This window comes from Stegastes partitus, unplaced genomic scaffold (assembly GCF_000690725.1).
Source record: "Stegastes partitus isolate 25-593 unplaced genomic scaffold, Stegastes_partitus-1.0.2 Scaffold1505, whole genome shotgun sequence".
NCBI lineage: Eukaryota > Metazoa > Chordata > Actinopteri > Pomacentridae > Stegastes > Stegastes partitus.
The window spans coordinates 25259-44326 of record NW_007579236.1 but is presented as its reverse complement, the minus strand read 5'-3'; the positions used below and the strand labels follow the sequence as shown (position 1 = coordinate 44326).

General features: G+C 42.6%; 1 protein-coding gene across 1 annotated transcript; it reads left to right on the top strand.

Annotated features, from left to right (window-relative positions):
* Window positions 1-1395: 1395 nt before the first annotated feature.
* On the top strand, window positions 1396-15172 carry socs5b (suppressor of cytokine signaling 5b). The gene is made up of 2 exons (XM_008300160.1): window positions 1396-1706; window positions 7481-15172. Exon 2 carries the CDS (start codon window positions 7500-7502, stop codon window positions 9186-9188), a length of 1689 nt encoding a protein of 562 aa, XP_008298382.1. The 5' UTR covers window positions 1396-1706; window positions 7481-7499; the 3' UTR covers window positions 9189-15172.
* Window positions 15173-19068: the final 3896 nt, after the last annotated feature.

Sequence of the window (19068 nt, the reverse complement as noted above, 5' to 3'; positions counted from 1 at the left end):
AACTCATTTATTTCTTGCTTTCTTTGTGTATTGATAAAAGACCTTGTGCTACTACGGTGCTTTCAAGTCTAATTGACAAAAACCTTAACAGCTTCGCCCATGGCTGAATGAACTCGTTAGGAGGCCCTGACGCAAATTATTTTAGTAATACTAAACACTGGGGCACAAACTGAAACATACAGAACTTAGAACTACATTTTGAGATTTTTTAGGACAGGCCCTAAAGATAAAAAAAATAAAGGAGGGCTGGTGTCTTAAGGCCTTTACAATGTCAGTTATTGTAAAGGCCTTTACTTACTTACTTTTACTTACTTTTGTCAATTATTCTGAATTACTCCACACTCTTGAGAAGAAGAAAATGAGCAGAGTCCGTGATCTTTGGTCCACTTGTAGGTTTACTTTACACTATGCGAGCTGGTCTCGGGAGCAACTACAATTTGTCACAGAATGCATTCACTTAAATAAAATTCTTTACCCTGCCCAACATACATCACAGGTCCACTAATTTATCATAACTACCTGATCCTCCCTTTGTGTTTAAGAGCTGCATGTTGTGTTTACATCAAACCCTCATACAGTCTCTATTCAGCCTGCCTTGTGTCCAGGAGGCCTTTTGGAGCGTCTCCTGAGCAGATAAAGTGATGCAATGGAGCTTACAAAACAATCACAGCTGTCTTGGAGAGTTCACACACTTCCTCTTATATTAGGATTTTCTACACTCTAATTATTTACCACCATTTTATGTAGCTTTTGTTATTCTGCATTTCTATATGTATACTAAACACATGGTTCAAATGACCTAAATGGTGAAACACTTGATTATATCTTTCCAAAGGTGAAAAGTCGCAAACAAATTATTCTTTTAATTTAATTTTGGACATTATCCTTGAATTTTCCATGGTCCTGAAGTTCAAGGGGCACTGAGTCATTATCTGTCCTCCCCAGCTGGTTCTGAGTCTGTAACTTGTGATGATAATAATAAAAGGCACATCGGTGGGAATAATCTGATTACTGACAGAGATGACTGACAACTCTCTAAATATGAAATAACAGTGAAATATAACTGTCCTTGTCGTCCCGTGGTTCCATTCATTCCTCCGGCTGAGCCTCTGCTGGCCTTCTTTGACATCAGTGAGTCAGTGGTCCGGCCTGGCCGGGATACCACCAGCATCACTTCACCTCTCCACGTTTCCAAGTAGCAGCCAGCGGAGAGCCTCAGCCTCCTCTCTGCGCTCATTGGTGGCCGGGGACGCCCATCACGGGGAGCCAGCTGCGGGGCATTCCCTATCCGCGTCGTCCGTCGGAAGTGGACGTCCTCTCCCGGTGCTCCATTGGACCGAGCCGCTGTCAGTCGGGCTCCCTCACGGTGAGCGCAGTCCGCCTCTCCGGCTCTGTGTCTGCTGAGACCGCCGTCATATTGGTTGCTTGAAGCAGGAGCGACCACGGCAGAGAAGAAGACCCCCACCATGATGAAGAACGGGCTTTCGCGGCATTTAAAGACTAATTTAGCTTTTAAATAATTTTTGATAAAGGTTTTAGGTAGTGTATTTTAAAATATTCGGGATGATACCATCAAGTATCCGTGTACCTTTCGTGCTTTCATCCGACACCGTGGTCCGCAAGGGGGATATATGCCTGACTTCTCTTAATAGCCATTTTTTGCAGACAAAGAGAGCTGTTGAATAGGGCTTTCAGGAGGCACGAGGGTAAGATATGACTTCTAGAAACAAACCTTTACTTGTCAAGCATGTCACATTTGTACACTCGGTTTATTTAAGCAACACAACACCGCCTAGTTTATTTGTAAATTTTTTGTGTCGATTTTTTTTCACAAGCTAACATGCTAACACCGCTAGCTGGTTAGTTAGCCAATGCTAACTAAAACGCTAGAAACTCCCATTCTGGGGATGCTAACAGTTAGCATTTTTTGACAGCTCGTAAGCCTGAACCGTAACTTAACTATATCTGTTGCCAACTAACAGAAGACTGTTTATAAATTGTTTCTTGAAAATATCATGTGTCTGACTGAAGTTATCCAGGTCGTTTGGGAAGTGTGGACAACGTTATCTTAGCGGCTGTAAGCTACGTTTAGTGGTGTGTCGGGGCTGGCTGTGGATATTTAACGGGTTAGCAAGTCAGCTAACTTGGCTGGGACCAGGGAAAAGTGGGGCCTCCAGAAACCTAAAGGCCTTCCAACCATTTCTGTAGACCTGCTATGACAACGCTATAGCTTGATAATTGTGTGTCTCTTCTTTTGGCATTGTTAATAAGACATTTTGTGGTCTGTCGTGGTAGCTAGCGATACTATAACGGAGCCGTACTATCCGCGTTAATCTGAAATACAAGACCACATTAAAACGATGGCAGTGGAGGAATTGCTGGATAACTTAAAGCAGTTAACTGTAAACGGATTTAATCTTTAAATGCATGTTAAGTTTGTTCGTTGTTAATTTGACGTGGCTAATATTTTTTCAGTCTAACCTGAATGCCTTTTGATTAATTACTGAGTGCAAATAACTAACAGAGCTACACCAGGGTAGAATAATTATTATACAAACACAGTGTTGATACACTTCTACAGAGCAATGCACAGCTGAGTTGCAGGACTGTGGCTGCACATACTGACTCACTTTGAAAGGTATATTTTAACATAAAATACACTTTTTTTTTAAAAAAAGAAAAAAGTGTGAATTAATGTGAAAGATCAACATTTCTATTGAGTTGTTCATTTGTTGAGATTTAAATGTAGGAACTAAAATCAGCATGTTTTATCAGGTATTTACAGACCCTGCATGGCTTTCTGCCATCCCACATATCTTTCAGAATGCGAGGCGCTGCAAATATCTCATTAACTCTGGTCTGGTCTGGTCTGAGCAGAGAAGGCGTCCTCCCTTAATCTTGTCTTCTCTCCAGCCCTCTCTTAGATCAGTATGATCCCAGGAGAATGGGTGTGTTGGGCTGCCGGAGAGCAGAAGTAGCCTAGTTCTGTTTCAGGACGGCTCAAAATGGATGTGGACTGGATCGCACTCTTGGTGTAGCCATTGTTATCAATGGCAACAGTCACAGAGTTGTTAAGGACAACTGTCTTACCCTTGAATTAGCTGTGCATCAATAATTGTTGACAGAAATCTGCACTATGAGATTCCCTTCTGTTGTGTGTCCCCTGGATGTGAGTTGTATGACCTTTTAGGTCATTATTTTGACAATTGTTACGTTATTTCCAATAATATTTGTAATACAACAGTGATGCTATTGAGACATAGAGTGGTCTGTACCACCATATTTGCATTGACTTAATGAAAGGTAGTAATTGTTTGTTTGTGTTGTTTTTTGTTGTTCTTTGTTGCTCAGTCAGACGTGATTAGTATTATTGTTGTTGTGAGTTTTGGATAGCTCCAGGAGTGTCTCTTGCTGTATGTGCAGTATGCCAGGTGCTGCGTTATTAGAACAAGGAGCAGATCAGCTAAATAATACTGCAGCACACGTTGGCAGATTTTTTTAATTCTCAGTAGTCATTCTTTAACATTCATAGTAGATCATACATGCCAGTTTTCATGGTGCAACTCCCACATTCAGTCTCCTTCTCGTCAGGTTAATCTTTTGAATTCTTGCTACTTATTGTCAGTTGACATTTGAGATAGGTAACGGTGTCTTTGGAAATGGGTTAAATGTGAAGAACAACACACACTTTATATATTTTATTTAAGTGTATGTATGTCAAGTGTGGCCAAGAATGTGGTGGAGAGTTCAGATATAATCGTACATGGGCACAATTACTAGTAGTATAGTTACAGTGATAGTTTTTGATAGCCTGGCCCTATGTAGTCAGGGGTATTGTTCATTGGAACTTCTCACTGTTTGTGTTCTTTAGGTGATTAGCAAGCTGAGGGATAAAACACACCAACCTGGATGGAAAATCCAGGCTCTCAAGATGTAGCCGATCTAATATTAGCCTCACAATTCCAGTTCATCTGGGAGGGAATACAGCAGGGTGTGAACGGGCAGTTTTAGATTGTAGATCAGTGTTTTTGTGTTGACAGCAAAATTGCAGCATCAAGACAAGTGCTTGCAAATTGAGGTTGTGACTGGTGAGACTTTGTGCTCCAACAAAAACTTTTGTCAAAAGCGAGACAGTTGTTTCCAAGTTTTGCTTTCTAAAATTGAATTGGCTGAACAAATAGTTCAGGTTCACTTTGAGCCATGTTGCCCCTTTGATGTAACCTTTGAGTGCCTGTCTAAGTTAGGCAATCAAAACCTAAAGTATTTTATTAGTAAGTCTCTTAGTATGCTATCCAGGCAGAAATCATACTTGGTCCATTCTTTCAAAACTTGCTTAAAAATTCCTAAAAGCGTATCTGTGCCTTACCCCTGATTGGACAAAATAAAGAGAGTCTATCAATATGGACATATGTTATTTTCAAAAGTTTAAATAATGGATACAAGATGTCTCCTCCATCACTTAAAATCTATTCTTAGTGTGCAATTCAGATTTCAGGTTACCACAACTCACCTGTCCCTATTTGACCAAGACCCACTTCCAGACTCATTCAGATGGAACAAATCCTGCCTGTAATCGAGCACTGAGAAATGTTCCACTTTTAGCAGAAGAATCTGAAAACAACAACCTGAACATACGTCACATATATCTCTGGTCACAGTGACATGTTTTATATGTTTATGTTTTTATATTTCCTCCTAGCTAAAAGTCATTTTTAATTTGTTTCATTTGCAAATTTTAGTTAAAATTGTTGTCAGTGGTTGATTTTATAGTATAGCAGAGTATGGCTTAACAGATTGTGGAATTATGAATGTTAAAATGTTTTGGTGAGAGTAAGAACTTCTAGTCTCAGCCTTTCAAATATTTTACAACCTGAAGAAGCTTGCAAGGAATGGTAATAATTAGTTTGATTATCGATCAGTCTGCTAGTTATTCTCTCAAGAATTTGGTCTATAAAACCTCAGAAAACGGGGGAAACTGTCTGTCACACCATCTGACAGCATAAAGGTAACGTCATCTAATGTCAGATATTCTCTTTAAAGTAATGTAAGACCAAGAAGAGAAGCCAGTTCACACTTTACAGAATCTGAAACCATCATACAATTTTTGATAGACTTGGCCTTATGAATGTTTGACAAGGATTCAGAAACACGAATAGCAATCTTGAGTGAAAGAATCATGTCATTCAAGTAATTACTGTGTATTTTGGTATTTAAGCTCTAAATTATCTCATGCTTATGGCAAAAATGTTCGATTTCAGTTAGAAAAAGGCATTTTAAATTTCTTACTGATTTATTTTTAATACATACACGGGTGTTCACAAACTATACTACGAAGGACCACTGACAGCATGTCATGTTTCCAGTGGTGGGTGTTTGCCCAACGTTGCTGAATTTGGTGATGAAATTTAACAAATCGTCACTGTGTCATTACAAGCCACAGAAATGCCGACAACATTTAAAAATCAAGAACATTTAAAGGATGAAGAAAATGATCTGCCATTTTCAATTGATATTAATGACAGTGAAAGCAGATACTGTGAGAAAAGGAAATGAACATGAAATTTAGATGCATCATAAATTCTGATTATTTTGTAATCCGTTGTTGGCCACTGCTAGCAGTTTGCTGAGAAGAAGTGCTCTGGGAGAGAGTGAGTGTGTGTCAGTGATGACATAGGATTCATTGTTTAGGGCAGAGAGGAAGTTTTGATGAAACAAAACATTCAAACCAGTTCAGTGATTGTAATTTGTACCTAGTATATTTTGAGAGTAATTCACTTCAGCATACAGCAATGGAACCCATCAGGACAGTGACATTTATGAGTTTGCTAAACTGGCATTTGGTGCTGGAAAGCCTGTGGTTGCTTGGCTTTGGATGTTGTTAGAAATGATGTCTAGTTTATCACCGGAGCTCTATCTCAAGCCAGAGGTGACCAGATCAGTATGTAAAATAATCTGCTGTGGATTTTTTCTTTTTTACTGGAACTACCCATTAAAGAAAGACATCCAAGAGGCCACTTACTGAGACTTATCGTGCAGACACACAGAGAGCTCAGAGTGGAAGATAAACCACAGCAAATTGGTCATGTCACATTTGGTAATGCAGCTTGATTGCATCGATACAGTTGATATTGCAGGTCGTTTTCCAAGTGTATGCACACATCCAACAATAATGACTGTCAAATGGAGAGACACTGCCATCTTTTTTTGACAAAGCAAGTCAGTAAGTGGGATGACTATGGTCTGGGTCTGGCAGAGACAGCACGAGTATGTTTGTAATAGACTTGGAACTGCCCTTTGCAAATCAACTTAATAAGTCATGTGCCAAAGGCCAATCTGGTTTTCTGTGCATCACGTAACTCTGTCTGTCACAGCTGACCGTGCAAATCCATAATGTCTTTATCAATATTTGCAGGCAGATTTCACTGTGCGTGCTGGTTGACATGATGCCAGGTAGTTGGGTGGTAGCCTTTAGCCCAGAAGCAGACTGTGTAGTTTGTGAAAAAAAAAAAAGGAAAAGTGGGAATGTGGTGGACCTGCCACAGAGGGACTAACATCCTTTGTTGAATGCCTGTAGCTTAGTGAGCAGCACATGCAATTAATGCTGACATGGTTAGGGATTTAAATTTTAAATGAGAACTCCCATAATTGAAGAGCATGTTCTTGTAAATATGGTATGATGTGCTGCTTGCATTTTTTTTAAACTATTGCTGCAATTACAGTATCTTTCCGTTTCCTTAAAAGTTGATTGAAAAAGGGATAGAAATGTTGACCTATACATTAGTGTGAAAACGTGCAAAGCTGTTCAGTTGAGAATATTTTGCATTATTTCAAGTTTTTAAAATATGTGGCTGTTTCCTGCTAGTATGTGTATCCCAGTAAATTCACAAGGTCCAGAAACTCTGTGTGCAACAGGACAGGAAGCGCTGCACTATGGAATCCTTCGAGGCTTTGTGTTTGACAGGCCACCAACCTGTGGTGACTTTGCACACTGTGAAATTTGTGTCATTCAATTGCAGCCTGGTGCTACTACTTTCAAATGCTTGTCAAAATCTCACAGTGTGATAAATCAACAGCATATGTGAGTGTGTATGTGTATGTACATGTACATGTGCCCTGTCTGCTGCTGTTACAGGGAAAGTTTTTGGTCAAGTCTAGACTGGCTCTGTAATACAGTACATACCAGCAGATCAGCTGTGAGCAGATCCTGGGTTCATTTATAGCTGTGGCCTTGTGTCCCTGCACGTCTGCCTGGCAACTCCTAACTCTGCTGTTCCAACTACTCAAGCTCACCCACCTCTCAGACACTTTGGCCCTGTTATGCTCTCACCATGTCTAATTACTAGATACACAGTAGTCTGGGGAATTTAAATGTAGGACATTCTTTATGTACCTTCTACTTCAGTGTTAAATGTAGGCGCCATTGCTGTTGTGAGATTTCTTCACCTGTGAGTTAATCAGCTTTGTCTCCTGTTATCTTCAGGTCCTAGGGGCTCCTATTAATGAAGAAAGTGGGCAACATGTGGAGCAACCTGAAGAGCAGATGCCAGACACTGTTTCACAACAGCAGTTCAGGACCCAGTGAAAGCAGGGTTGAGGCAGACACTGTCCACTGTGTGGTGGATCTTGGTCAAGGAGGCAGCTCAGGTGAGGCTCAGGCATCAAGAGCCTCCAGCCCATCACGGAGCCTCCTACCAGTGCCAATGGTAACAGCAGGACGCCGCCATCATAACTGTGTGTCAGACATCCCTCAGATCGTAGAGATCACTATTGACAAGGACACTGAGGATGTTCGGGGGGGCTCGGGGGGTGTTCCTCTGGCCCGGAGAGACTCCTATTCCCGTCATGCTCCATGGGGGGGCAAGAAAAAACACTCATGTTCCACAAAAACCCAGAGCTCTCTGGAGGCAGATAGACGGTCTGGGCGCTTACGAGGGAGTGGAAACCGTAGGGACAGGCGTTATGGAGTCAGCTCCATCCAGGAGATGAATGACTCTGTATCCGGAGGACGTAGTCTGAATGCTCGGTCTTTGCGCCAGCGGTTAAGTGATACAGTTGGGTTATGCTTACCCTTGCCTGCTCGCAGACGCTCCCGCTCCTCTAAGAACCCTGTCACCTCGAAACGTAAGATTCACCTGACAGAGCTCATGCTTGAGACCTGTCCCTTCCCACCAGGCTCTGACCTTGCTCACAAGTGGCACTTGATCAAACAGCACACAGCACCAGTCAGCCCGCATTCCTCCACTGCCCTTCTGGATGCCTTTGACCCAGCCCACCCCTCACCTGAGGATGAGGAGGAACGTCTGCGTGAGCGCCGCAGACTTAGCATCGAGGAAGGTGTGGACCCACCACCTAATGCACAGATCCACACCCTGGAGGCCTCAGTGCCAGGCTCCTCTCTCTACAAACTGGGACCAAAGATGGCTCCTGGCATGGGAGAGGCCTCTGGGGAGGGCCGGGTCTCAGGGGCTGGCAGCTCTGGGTCTGGATCATCAGGGGCCTGTGCTCAGGTGCTGGGGGCTGCAGCTTCAGCCCAGGACTGTGACTCTGAGGAGGATTCGACTACCCTATGTCTGCAGGCCAGGAGGCCCAAGCAGAGGCACGCCTCTGGGGATGGTCACCTGAGCCGGCAGCAACCTGGGCCCTGGAAGGTTCACACTCAGATAGACTACATCCACTGCCTGGTGCCAGACCTATTGCAGATTACAGCTCTGCCCTGCTACTGGGGCGTAATGGACCGCTATGAGGCAGAGGCACTGCTGGATGGACGGCCTGAGGGCACCTTCCTGCTGCGTGATTCAGCCCAGGAGGACTACCTCTTCTCTGTTAGCTTCCGCCGTTACAATCGGTCCCTGCATGCACGCATCGAGCAGTGGAACCACAACTTCAGCTTTGACGCTCATGACCCTTGTGTTTTCCACTCTTCCACCGTCACAGGACTGCTGGAGCACTACAAGGACCCCAGCGCCTGCATGTTTTTTGAACCGCTGCTAACAGCGCCTCTCCATCGGACCTTTCCCTTTGGCCTGCAGCACTTGGCACGAGCTGCCATCTGCCGCTGGACCACTTACGATGGTATAGGCTCTCTGCCGTTGCCCCCTGCCCTGCAGGACTTCCTCAAGGAGTATCACTATAAACAGAAAGTACGAGTTCGCTGGCTGGAGAGGGAACCGCCACTCAAGGTCAAATAGGGCGGGCTTCTCCATTGTCTGTACACACACTGCAGGAGGATTACAGAACTTTAGAAATTCCTCATTAGCCAATTGGAGGCTCTACTGACATGGCTTTCTTTCTGGTGGGGGATGGAATTTAAGTGTAACAAGCTATACAAGATTCATTCTAATCTTTGTTTTAGTTATTACTTACATCACAGAAAATACATATGATTATATTCAGTATAACGCTGTCTGGCAAGCACATGTTTTTGTGTTGTTTTGACAGGGAGCGAAGGCACAAATATCAGTGATTTGTGTCTTTTCTCTCCTGCTTTGTGCTAAATGTCTGCCTGATCCCACAACATCACCCTGCCTGTAGACCTGCCTGCATGCCTCCCTTGTTCATCCCAAATTGCTGTTTAGGCCCACATGGCTACGTTGTACAGCTCACCTTGTGCTTTCTCTATTTTTTTCTTCCTTAGCTTGTCAAAGCACCTAGTGGAGCACCTTCCCAAGAGAAGGTGTGTGGGTTGAGAGGGCATCTGGAGGTGCTATTGATATATTGCAGTCAGAGCTTGTCCCATGGATAGAGCTACATAAGACACATTCTTTGCCATCTCGTTGCACACATGAGCATCAGCCAGAAAGCCAGAGATGAGGACAGATTCCAAGAGGGTCCACAGAGTTCAGGACAGAGCATTGGGGAAATAAAGTGCTCTCTAAGGACTATAGATTAGTTCTTAAAGAACACTAGTTCCTCTTTAAGCAGTAATAGTGAGCAATGAATAATAAATCAGTCTACTGTGTCCTATATAGTGAGCAAGCTAAACTTGTCAGCTTCATTCCTACTGTGTGGTATTGCTTTTAAAAAAATTAGGGACAGATTGTAAAGAAATAATCTGACAATTCTTGCCATTGTTACAGTTGTCAAAGCAGTCTGTCAGTTCTTCACTGGCCACAGTACACTGTTGTGCATATATGCACCCAATTCTTCCTAAAAGAAATTTAAGTTCACATTTAGGCAGCCTGCTGTCTATTGCTTTATAGTGTTATGTTTTTTATATGCTTCCTTAAGCTCAGCATAATTAAGTGGTATCTGCTATACAGAAGTCCTGTATATTCAGGTTGGTTGTTTTTCTTCACCATGAATTTTAAACATTGGCACAGCTAGCTGTGCCCTTTGTTTTCAGTAAGGAAGACTAACAAAGTCTTTTCAGAGGGATTGATGAAAATACCTGTTAAAAGTGATGGGTGAAGACAATCTATGACAATTCTGAATACCAGTATCTTTTTAAACATGTTGATTGGGCTTCGTCATGGGAAAAGTTCATAAAGTCAAAGATCATAAATAGGAAGGGCAGCTAACCTCAAAACGTTAGAGACTTAAGCATCTGCTTGATAAATTTGGGAACTACAACAACAAGTGTTGCAATTTCTAAAAACAAAGCTAAATTCCACACGTTGTGACTTTGTAGTACAGGGTCTCAACCACAGCAAATCTTTGCATTGCCCGGTTGCATTTATTGTCATAGCTCTGAGTGAAAGCAACTTGGACCGCAAGAAGTTGGACTAACCATGACAGCTGTAGCTATGCAGTCAGAATGATTTTAGTTGTGTGGCTTGGGACAAAGCACTGCTGGTTAGCCTGTCATTTCTCCTATCGTCTCAGCGCAAAGACAAAATACGTGTAACCTATGTGCCTTTTTAGATAACCATTTGTCTTGTTCCATAATCGGTTGCTTTATAGTTCAAACCAGAAGCAGGTGGTTCTTCAACACAGTCCACTTGGATGCCATCAAATGAGACTGACGAGAATAATAATGAAAAGGTGCATGAGCTCTAAGCTCACTTACTTATGGTGCACGTTAAAAATAACAGATAAAATTTTAGTGGTGCTATGTTGATTAAGCTATGATGGATTATTGAAATAGGTTGTACATTAGTTAGATCTGTTCTCACTCACTATGCATGCATTTGTGTCTCTGTATGGTAGTAATAGGTTATTAGTGGGTCCAATACCAGCTGTGCTGCTGTAGCATATTTCAGTGCAAGATATCAATGTCCAGCCCTCACATGTATAGGGTTTAGTCTGCAACTTGACAAACAGATCTAGTGAGAGGACATGAAGGTTAACTCTTTACTGTGAGCATGTTAAACTGAATAATTCAACTTCTGATGACAATGCCCAACTCGGCCATCAGTGTTAAAAACCAAGTCATCAGCAGCAGTGTTTGTTGTAACTCCTAATTAGTAGTACAATGCAATAACTGGCTTTTTAAAAAGTGACATTAGTTGAACTTTTAATAAATGTGCACATGACTGTAGGGGGATGAGATGAGCAGCGATATGAAGAGGGGTTCCCTTTCAGGATTTTAGCAAAAATATTTACAAAGAATATAAACGTAATTCACTGGAAAGTATGTAGATGAATTCCTGCCTCTGGTGTGCAAAAAAACTAAAATATTTAAGCTGAAACACGCGTGAGATCATGATCACTGGGAAGGTTAATCTGTCAAGTTGAAAACTCATACTTCAGTTAGTGAGTGTGCGCGCTCATGTGTCAGCCCACACACCCGATAGAGGATATTCTAGTTCTCATCAGCGAGAACAAGTCATGAACAAATGTTTCTTTGCTCATGAATATCTGAGTCTGTGACCAAAGCTCTTGCACACATCTCATTGTATTAACTAGTGGGCTAAAACCTATTGTTGTATTCAGTGGTGTTAGACTTAAGCTAAATTATAATTAAGCTTTACAAACAAGTGAAGGTTGCTTCCCTACTGCGGTATTTACAACTTAAGGATGCTCTTCTTTTTCATTAATACGAGAGTCTACCTGTGTCAAACTTAGACCTACGCTTTAATTTATTGGTAGACGTACTTCGGCTGCTAAACGGATTTCATGTATTTATCAGGCAGGTATTTATTTTGCAGGTTGGTGAAGGTAAAATCTTTTCACCGACCAATATTGACTTTTTTTTTGCCCCGCATTCTGAATTGATCAAAATTTACTGACAATTTCCTCAAATCTCTCTATTTCCAGAAGTCTGAAAAATGTTTCGCTGGCCCACACTTTGTTTTCAGAAAGCTTGAATACTGCATGTTAATCCACCTGTATGTGTTAAAGTGGCAGGCGTGACTTGTTAAGAGGAAGGGAATAAGGCTGACATTTGAGTTGCTTGCATGTGCACTTTTTATGTTTCAGGATTTTTAGCATCCACACTGAAATATATATCTGAAAACCCACACACATCATACATCACTGTACATGACTGTCTTTCTCGCTGCCACCTGTCTCTCATGCTACTGCCTGGCAATAGCATACAGCTCCTTGCAGTGCCCCATCCCACTTGCAGGCACTGATCACAGGCTGCCATGTTAGGATATACATTTACTGGGCACTATAAGGGCCACTCTGTGTTGCCTTTTGGCTGATGTGTGACTAAGGGAGGCCTTTTTTTTTGTTATTATATCCAACTGCTCTCTCTCTCTCGATCTGGCCACATCCCTGACACTGTACTGTGATGCAGAGTAAACTTGAGGCCTGGTTGTCCTGTCTTTTACTCTCCATTCAGTCGTGTTAGGGCCATGTCAGGCTGAAGTGAACGTTAAAGGAGAGATGGAGCGGGCTCACCGAGGGCCTCGGCTTCCTGTTGTGGCAATGGCGTGCTCACAGAGAGGGCAAGGGATTTGTCGAAGTAAATAGCACTTTAATTGTGTATTTGTGTTCTACAGTGCAGTCAGCAAGTATTAGGACAGTGACTTAGTTTTTGTTTGCTTCAGCATATTGGATTTGAAATGACAACTGAGCTTTGTGACAGTTAAGGGTTTGAATCCACATTTGGTGCCCATAGTAGGAATTGTTGCACTTTTTTTGTACAAAGGCACCCAATTCTGTGACACAAATTTAACAACTGAAGTCATCATCATCAGTGTTGTGTAATGAATCCCTGCTGATCAATTGAATACACTTGTATGAGCAGACAGTTTTGTCTATAGTGATGTTCTGCGAGGCCTGAATCCGCCATCTGAGGTCGGACGACTGACTTGGCCAGTTAAAAACATTGTGTTTTGGCCCTCACTGGTTGCCTTCTCTCTATGTCGAGGATCACTGTGTGCCCACTTTGATCTAAAATTGGGGAATTGCACTATCCACAACCAGGAGGGATTCAAACACCCCCGAACATACTAACAGAGAGTTCTCTTGTCTTTGTTTGATTACCAATATGCTGCACTACAGACCCAAAACAGCTGAAAAAAAGTCCCACTGTTTTAATACTTGTGGCCGGCACCGTATGTGTGTTAGCTCAAGACGGCGAGACTTGGGTGAGTGTTGAGAAAGAAAGAAAGAAAAAATAAAATAGCCGTTGGTCCTGAAATATTTCACTTACATTCAGGCATTGTAGGCTGTGTTGATGGAGTCGTATTCTCCGCCTTGCTGCAGACTCTGTGCATGTGTGTGTGTGTTGTGTGGGAGTATGTTAGCGTATGGACAGAGCCACACAGAGGGTTAGCGTGGAGGGGGACGCAGAGTTGAGTGTGAGGGGTGATGACAGTGACTCCTATGAACAATGCCTCTCTGCCCCTGTCCCACCCCTCTTATTCTCAGGCAGGCCCATTTGCAAGGAGAGTCCCAGGACCCTCTCAACCCAGTTTTCCCCATGGGAAATATCTGACATTAACCGTAGCACATGTTTGCCATATAACCCGTAGATTTAGGAGGGAAAAAAAAGAAAGAAAAAAAAAACATTGTATGAATGATGGATTTATGTATTAGCCTGATGAAAAGACATTTTATTCTTCTGTGGTGCATAAACTGTCTGGAACACACATACATTTGCACACACTTTACTATCAACGCTTCTTCTGACACCTGCACTACCCCAGGTATTGACACACACACACCCTCCCACCACCCCACCCTAAGCCAGGGATGTGTAAACATGGACCACATTTAGCCAGCACCATCTTTCTGTGTGACTCTCCCCCCTCACCCCACCCCACCCCCCAAAAAAAGGGAAGGCAAAGATGGGTGTTTCTGTGTATATTCTATGTTCTTAAGACAAACAAAACGCCGTGAATTGAACTATTTTGACCTTGCATTGTCATGAGTACGATGACACTATTTAGCTGCACTATGAGAGCGTCACTTGTGGCAGGAAACCACTGGGTCTGGTCTGGGGTCAGGCTGGTTTGTGCCGTTAGCTGTCCTGTTAAAGCAACAGCAATACCCCTGGATGTAGGACTCTCCCCCCACCCCACCCCCACCTCGGTACGACTCATGGTTTCAGATCTTAGAGGACAACAAAAAAAAAAAGAGATATTTAAAAAAAAAAAAATCATGTTCCCATATATATTTTAGAAAGCTGGGTTAAGTGCTATATGCAAACAGAAAAAGATGTATGAAAGAATTATTATTTTTCATTATTACTTCTCCCTAATATGCAATGGAGTGTAGTGTAACAATGGTTGCAATCCTCTGTCACTTTAATGCTGTATGTGCACATTGGTTGCTGTGTGGATGTGGGTGCCGAGGCAACAGGACTTGACAATGATGGGAACTAATGGTTGTCACTCTGCAGCACCGCCGTGTTCCCAGACTGCCTTATTCGTTCTGGCCAATCACAAAAGCCCTTTAAATCCGGGGCCACAGCCACTGCCACAGGCTGACCACGCTGTCGTCGGACGAATATCGCTGTTCTGTTTTCTTCTGCTTTTCCTCACTTTTTTTTTTCTTTTCTTTCCTTTTCTTTTCTTTTATTCTGCTGTCAGGTAGGATTTGGAGCGTGTAAATGGCATAATCATGTTCACATTTCACTGTCTGTTCTGTGTAACTGCTTCACCATTCAAAGAGTAAAAAAAAAAAAACAAACAGTTGTTTTCCAGTATAACCTGTTCATTTTTAAGAGCCGTATGATGCGACACTTGTAGCTGTCACTCTTGGTGCTTGGCTTATGCTTCATTGTCTTAATATTCCAAATAAAACTGTTAAGTGTAATCCACACTGGCCCATGATATAATATTGAGTATGTTTTTTTTTTCCCTTCATCGTTTCACCGCAGATGTGTCCTAGCAGTGAGTTGAGGATGTGATTTGAGGTTGTCAACACAGAAGTTGCTAACTTTGCATTTTTATTTTAAAGTTATTTTTTTGGCCTTTGTTGTATAGTGTTAGTGAGAGAGAGACAGGACAGTAGGGGAGAAGAATGGGAGAGGACATGTGGGAAAGGGTCATGAGCGGGATTCGAACTCATGACCTCCACATTGGGACTGTAGCCCTGCACATGGGACGCCAGCTCAACCAGGTGAGCTATAACGGTGCCCCTAACTTTACATTTTGATGCCATCACATGTAAATCAAAAGGTTGCAAGCTTTTCCTTTAAGTAGCACGTTTGTCCCTTTGTTAGGTAGTGAAACTGACTGAATGGTTCAGAAAAATGTTGTCAAAGAAGTTTTCGGAGGTGTGCAGCAGAACATTGGCACAAATAGCGCAAACTTTCCTTTTTGAAGAGTGATTTGACTTTAAAAGCAGTTCCGACAGGTTAATGTAATGAACCCATCCATCATCTATGATACCTCAGTTTCATGCGCAGTAAAGTTAAGACGTGATCTTAACAAACTAATCCCACAAAATAGCAAAATCCTGACACGCGACTACATTCATTCTGCATCTTGAAAGTTCTGAAGCTGCTTGACTTGAGTAAAGCAAGAAACCAAGCTGAGAAATGATTGATAGAAAATTGATAGAATGCCACCTGGACTGCAAGTCCTGCTGGGAAAACCAACCAGAAACAATGAGATCTCAGTCTGTGGTTCCCATGGGGGTGCACACTGAATTTGAATATTAGGGAGGGGAGACACTAAGCAGGTTTCTGGTAATCCCTCTCTAGGAAATTTTGAGCATCAACCTTTTTTCATTTTGGTCAATCTTTATGCACCAAATAGTACCTTTTCTGGATCTGATTGAAATATGTGCGTGTAACAGAAAACACATTCAGGCACATTTTTATGAATAAAGTTTCTTTCATGTCTATATATGGAGAGCCAAATGTATGTGTTGTAAATATTGAGGGGGATGCATTCTCTCAGCTGACTGTGTGTGGACCCCAAAAAGCACAGAAACAGTGTGACCGGTGGGTGGTTTCTACCAGTATTTTTAAAATAGCCTTTGCAGCAGTAATTAATAGGATATATAAATAAATAAGGTTGGAAAAAGTCAAAGCATTTTGCTCACCTATGATATGCAGCTGCTGATTCAACCTTTTTCCCAGTGGACAGACGACCCCTGCAGCCCTCCCTCCCCGCTCCACCGTACCCACAGTCCAACTCCCTGACTGTGCCCAGCAGCAGCAGCAGCGGCAGCAGCTATGCAGACAGACACGAGCAAGCTGCCTGGAACTTCACAGTTAAGTATTTGTTCATTTGAAATGAAGTATAAATAGCATGTGGGTTATCGGTTTCAAGTTAGCTACCCAAGGCTTATGAATAATTGACGCTCACCCAGGAGGAGGGAGAGGGTGAGGGCAGGCTACCATACAGGGCAGGAAACATTCAGTGGGCTCAAAGAGAGGACAAGAAAGCTGCAAAAGTGGGTAACAAACATATAAAAATGGACTACAGTATGCTCATATCCATGCTCTCAAAGCATAGCCTGAAGTCCCCTGTTAAACCCTCTGGCACTACCAGAATAGAAACCGAGCAATAACTCGACAGCAATAAGTTGTGGAATCTGGAGTTGGATGTGGGTCACTGGCGAGAGGAGGAGGAGGAGGAGGAGGAGGAGGATGAAAGTGCAGATGATGAAGGTCTTGTCAGTTTATCAGCAGGCCAAACCCTCCAGATTTCATCTCGGTGTGGCCCAGTCGGTTCTGTCTGAGACGCCTCCTTATCAGCGCCGTGTTCTGGCCTCCGCTGTACGCGCTGCTCTATCTCTGGTTGGCACATTGAGCCGCAATGAGCAGTTATTGTTGGCAGCAACATCAAGAGACACGTCAAGGGTGAGAACCATCGCGCTGCTATCAAGATTAAAAGGCTTTTTTTTTTTGTCTGCTGTTTCCTGAGAACATTGTTTTGCGATTCTATGCCATTTGAAAATAATTAAGGTTCACACATTAATACAGGACTTTTTTGGTATACGACAAAATGAAACGGCCCGACTTCACATGCAAGGTCCTCTCCAAGCCTTATATATTGTGGGAAAGTTTTTAGTGGAGCAAGAGTTTGACATTTTAGGAAATACGCTTACTCACTTTCTTGCCAAGAGTTAAGGGGAGAGAGATTGATGCCACCCTCATGCCTGTAAGACAGAGCCAGCAGTCAGTTAGCTCAGCACAAAGACTGGAGAGGGAGGACAAGCTTTGTCCAGCAGTCATAAAATCTGCCTACGTGCACATCTACAGTTGAAGAATATGCTGCCGTATAGTTCTATCCCTGTATCTTGTCATTTATTCAGCATTGGAGAAATTACAATTTACAATGGTGGAATTTGAACAGGTTTGCACCTGTCCTGCCTGAAACCTCAGGAACATACTTTTTGTTTTTTCAAAAGAAAAAACTGAAAAAATAAATGAACCACTAGGTTGTCTTAGCTCAGCACAGACTGGAAACATGGGGGGAAAGCTCGCCTTGCTTTGTCAGGGATAACTTAAGTCAACCTTCCAACTCTTCTGACGTATTATCACATCTAATCTTTTTTTGTTCAATCTGTTTAAAAGCTGAAGTGATTTTCAGGACCAGTTCACATGTATATTAGTGAAAGGCTGGCTTTGACTTTGCACTTTTCGAACAATACAGTAGAAGGTTACTGTAACACCGTGTCACTTCCTGTAGTGTGCCGAGTTCAGTGGAAGGACGTAACACAGGATCTCTGGAGAATGTAGAACTTCCTACTGCGTTTCAGCACCTTTGATGGAAAGCATGTACGGATCAAAGCGCCTCCAAAGTCCAGCTCCGACCGCTCCAATTAAAACCGTTTTAGTTATAAATTATTAAGGTGTAAATGACTAATAATCTCTTTGTACAGTCTCCCCTCATAAACAAGTATTTGTTTCATGCACCATCTGTTTTCCTGTTTCATACTCAGTTGGCAGGCTGGCAGTGCAGACAGTTCGCACGGTCACAAATTTTTGGGCTGCACACGGACGTCTGCAGCAGGGTCCGTGCAGACTCTCTTGGACTTGGGTGAATGGCGAACGTTACATCACACGTGCTTTTGTGGACACGCAGACTTAAAGAATGGGCCTAAATGTTGCGCGTCAGATTAGTGGGGGTGCACAGGTACGGACACCCAAGAGTGATTGTCTTGATTATTGCCCAGTGTATACAGCGGCTATAATCTAAGCCACATGTCTCTAATCCTGGTCCTCGAGGGCCACAATCCTGCATGTGATCAGGATTGTTATCAGGCTTCTGCAGAGCTTGATGATGAGCTGATCATTTGAATCAGGTGTGTTGGAAGAGGAAAACATCTGAAACATGCAGGATTGTGGCCCTCGAGGACCAGGATTCGACACCCCTGATCTAAGCCATAAGGTGCCAAAACACACAACTGTAAGTCCATCTATAGTAATGTCAAAATCATCTTGTGAAACTTTGTGTTCTTAAAGTTGACAAAGCTTTAGCAGATGTTTGTATGTGTTTTGCTTTGTCTGACATCCCATCAGGAGACTGTAACTAACATGATTTATGGATGGGTTGCATAAAAAATGAGATGAGCATTATGCTGTAACACTAAGCAGTAGTCAGTGAATGCAGCATGTCATCGCATTTCAGTGACAGTTTACTTTTTTCCATTCGTGATGTTTCAGTGCTCGATCTTCATCAGATTTCACCTGATAAACATGTCCCACTATAATGTTGCCAATAACTATGGTTTTGTAAGTTAGAGAGCATGTGACAGTCTGTTTTGAAAATCGAT

Bases quoted from the DNA above. Each gene is read 5' to 3' on its own strand.
- socs5b (XM_008300160.1), top strand. From the start codon at position 7,500: ATGAAGAAAGTGGGCAACATGTGGAGCAACCTGAAGAGCAGATGCCAG.